Source organism: Penaeus monodon, chromosome 34 (assembly GCF_015228065.2).
Source record: "Penaeus monodon isolate SGIC_2016 chromosome 34, NSTDA_Pmon_1, whole genome shotgun sequence".
Lineage (NCBI taxonomy): Eukaryota > Metazoa > Arthropoda > Malacostraca > Decapoda > Penaeidae > Penaeus > Penaeus monodon.
The window spans coordinates 24,029,452-24,031,815 of record NC_051419.1 but is presented as its reverse complement, the minus strand read 5'-3'; the positions used below and the strand labels follow the sequence as shown (position 1 = coordinate 24,031,815).

Sequence of the window (2,364 nt, the reverse complement as noted above, 5' to 3'; positions counted from 1 at the left end):
ATTAGCACGTGCAACTGCTTACAAATAATCATATTAACTTAGTGTAAAATTCAAAATCAGACAAAATAAATGAAATGCTTGAGTTTCCCCTTTTAAAGGTGACTTTACCAAAGAAAACTTGCTATCAGATAATAATCATAAAGATAAACCAACTTGTGCCTATGCTTTGTCATTTAATCATCTAGATATTGATATATCAGTATTAGGGTTATTAATTGCAATCAGTAAGTAATATGAACAAAATATATGAATCAGAACTTGTTCAATATCTATAAGACATGCTTTTATTAGAAATATAAAAGCATACTATAAAAAATACTGGAGAAAAATATTATGATCAATATTTTAGCTTGTAAAACGTCTCTATGAAGCAGAAAATTGTATAATTGAATTAGGAATTAGAGAGACACGGGAAATGGCACCTTTACCTGCAATATATCCGAATCACCAGCCGAGATTGAGACATTTCCCCAGAAAACCCATCAAATGTTTAATAATCCATGAGAAAAGCACTATAATACTAATCTCAAAATTACCTAACAATAAAAAGAGGAAAATATACACTCAGAAGATCAAGACCGGAATGAAATGAAAAAAAATATATAATAGGGGAAAAATAAAGTAGCTCAGCGATTCGGACAGTTGTTGTGGTTCTGCAGACGACGCATCGGATCGAAGACCAATTTCTCAGATTCCTTTTTTCTTTCACAAATTTCTATGTAAATAAGGAAGGTTAGTCAATCTTTTTAATTCTGAGAGATAGATGAGATCATTTGACTCCACTCTGATCAATATTTATCTGTTGATTTTAAGTGACAGGTGCGTGTAATGAGAGAACAGTGTGAATCTCAGGCAAATGTTTTGGTTTGATTGACATGTAAACAAAGGAAGGTGTTATCATTGTGTTTTTTGTTGGTTTGTTACGAAATATGGTGTTTATGGGTGTGATTTTGATTAGAAATAAGCTTTAGTGCAGAGGAAGTTGCAGTTATTACTCTAATATCCGTATTGATGTTACTAATCAAACTGGATTATTGAGAGTCGCTTGTTTTCTTCAGTATAAACCTTAGTATTAACCTCTATGTTAGCGGGACAAGGTAATTGTCGTATAAAACGGGAAGGAAACAAAGAAAAAAAGATAATTTGAATGATTAATAACGCCAAACATACATGCAGTAGCAAGTAAGGTCCTCTACCCATGGATGTTTACAAACATTTCTCATGTTATGTTCTTTCAAGGCTACTCACTCTTATATTAGTGGACAAAATTTAGGCTATGCTGTCTATAAACACTCAAAGGAGATGCATTTAACATCTGGATGTAGATATGCATTGCTTTTATGTGGGTGATTCTAAGGTGACGATAGGCCTGGACTACAGGCAAGTTTGGGATGTCATTGTTGATAGGAATTTTTGCAAGGCATCATTAGTTCTTTCTTGAGGCATCTCAAATTTTATTGTTTACATATTTTCCTGCTTCTGCATACTTATAGAGCAATGCTGATACTAGTAGTCAAGTAATGAAGCTCTGAAGAGTAAAAGTATAGGACATATCAAGATGACAAAATTATGTGTAAATACAAAGTAACATTTTATAATAAGAAATAACCTTTGTTAGGCCAATATTATCTTGTGTAGGTGTGAACTTCATAATTTAACTATATAATTAACTTGTTTACTAATAATATTTACTATTATTCCATTCTTGCTGAGTGGTGTCCTATCACATCATAATGAAAAGTTACTAATGTCACGTGGTGGGCAGGATGATACTTCACATGCTCATGCACCATGGCACTGTCAAACCTTGCCTAAGATTTGACATGTCATGAATGGGTTAATGTGCATGGTATTGCATTAAGTCCAGAATTGTTGCTGTGTTATATGAGACAACACACAAAACAAAATGACTGAATAACCAACCCCCTTACCTGATTTTCAGAGATGGTATCATTCGCCAAATACAGCTTGGTGCCCACAGAGGAACCGAAGGAAAATGTTGCCCCGCCTCCCCCACCCCAGAGCTCAGGGGCCTTCGACTACAACTCGGCATTCAGTTACAAATCAGCGTTTGACTACGGTAGCAAAACCACCAGTCAGTACCAGTCTGCATTCGACTATGGCTATGGTCAGAGGGGACATTCAGTTTCCCTCAGTCTGGGGGAGAAGGGTTTGTAGAGGCATTGATTCACCTTGAGTGTTCTTCTTATTGCATTTTTAAAACTTGCATCGCTAGACTCAGAGTTGGGCAGATGAAAGATAAATTTTATAAAAGGACCAATGGGTAGCTTGTTGGTTAATTAAGATGGAGTATTGTCTTTAGTTTGTGTTCTGTGCCCTTTCACTGGTTGGATCCTTAGCCTC

The 2,364-nt window shown here is 35.3% G+C and overlaps 1 protein-coding gene across 1 annotated transcript in view; it reads left to right on the top strand.

The window, feature by feature from the left end:
- Positions 1 to 659: 659 nt before the first annotated feature.
- LOC119594654 (stomatin-like protein 1) overlaps positions 660 to 2,364 on the top strand; it is a gene marked incomplete in the record, with an annotated part of 12,249 nt that continues 10,544 nt past the window's right edge. The window contains 2 exon segments of the mRNA XM_037943704.1: positions 660 to 732; positions 1,943 to 2,095. Coding sequence (XP_037799632.1) covers positions 1,945 to 2,095 — 151 coding nt within the window.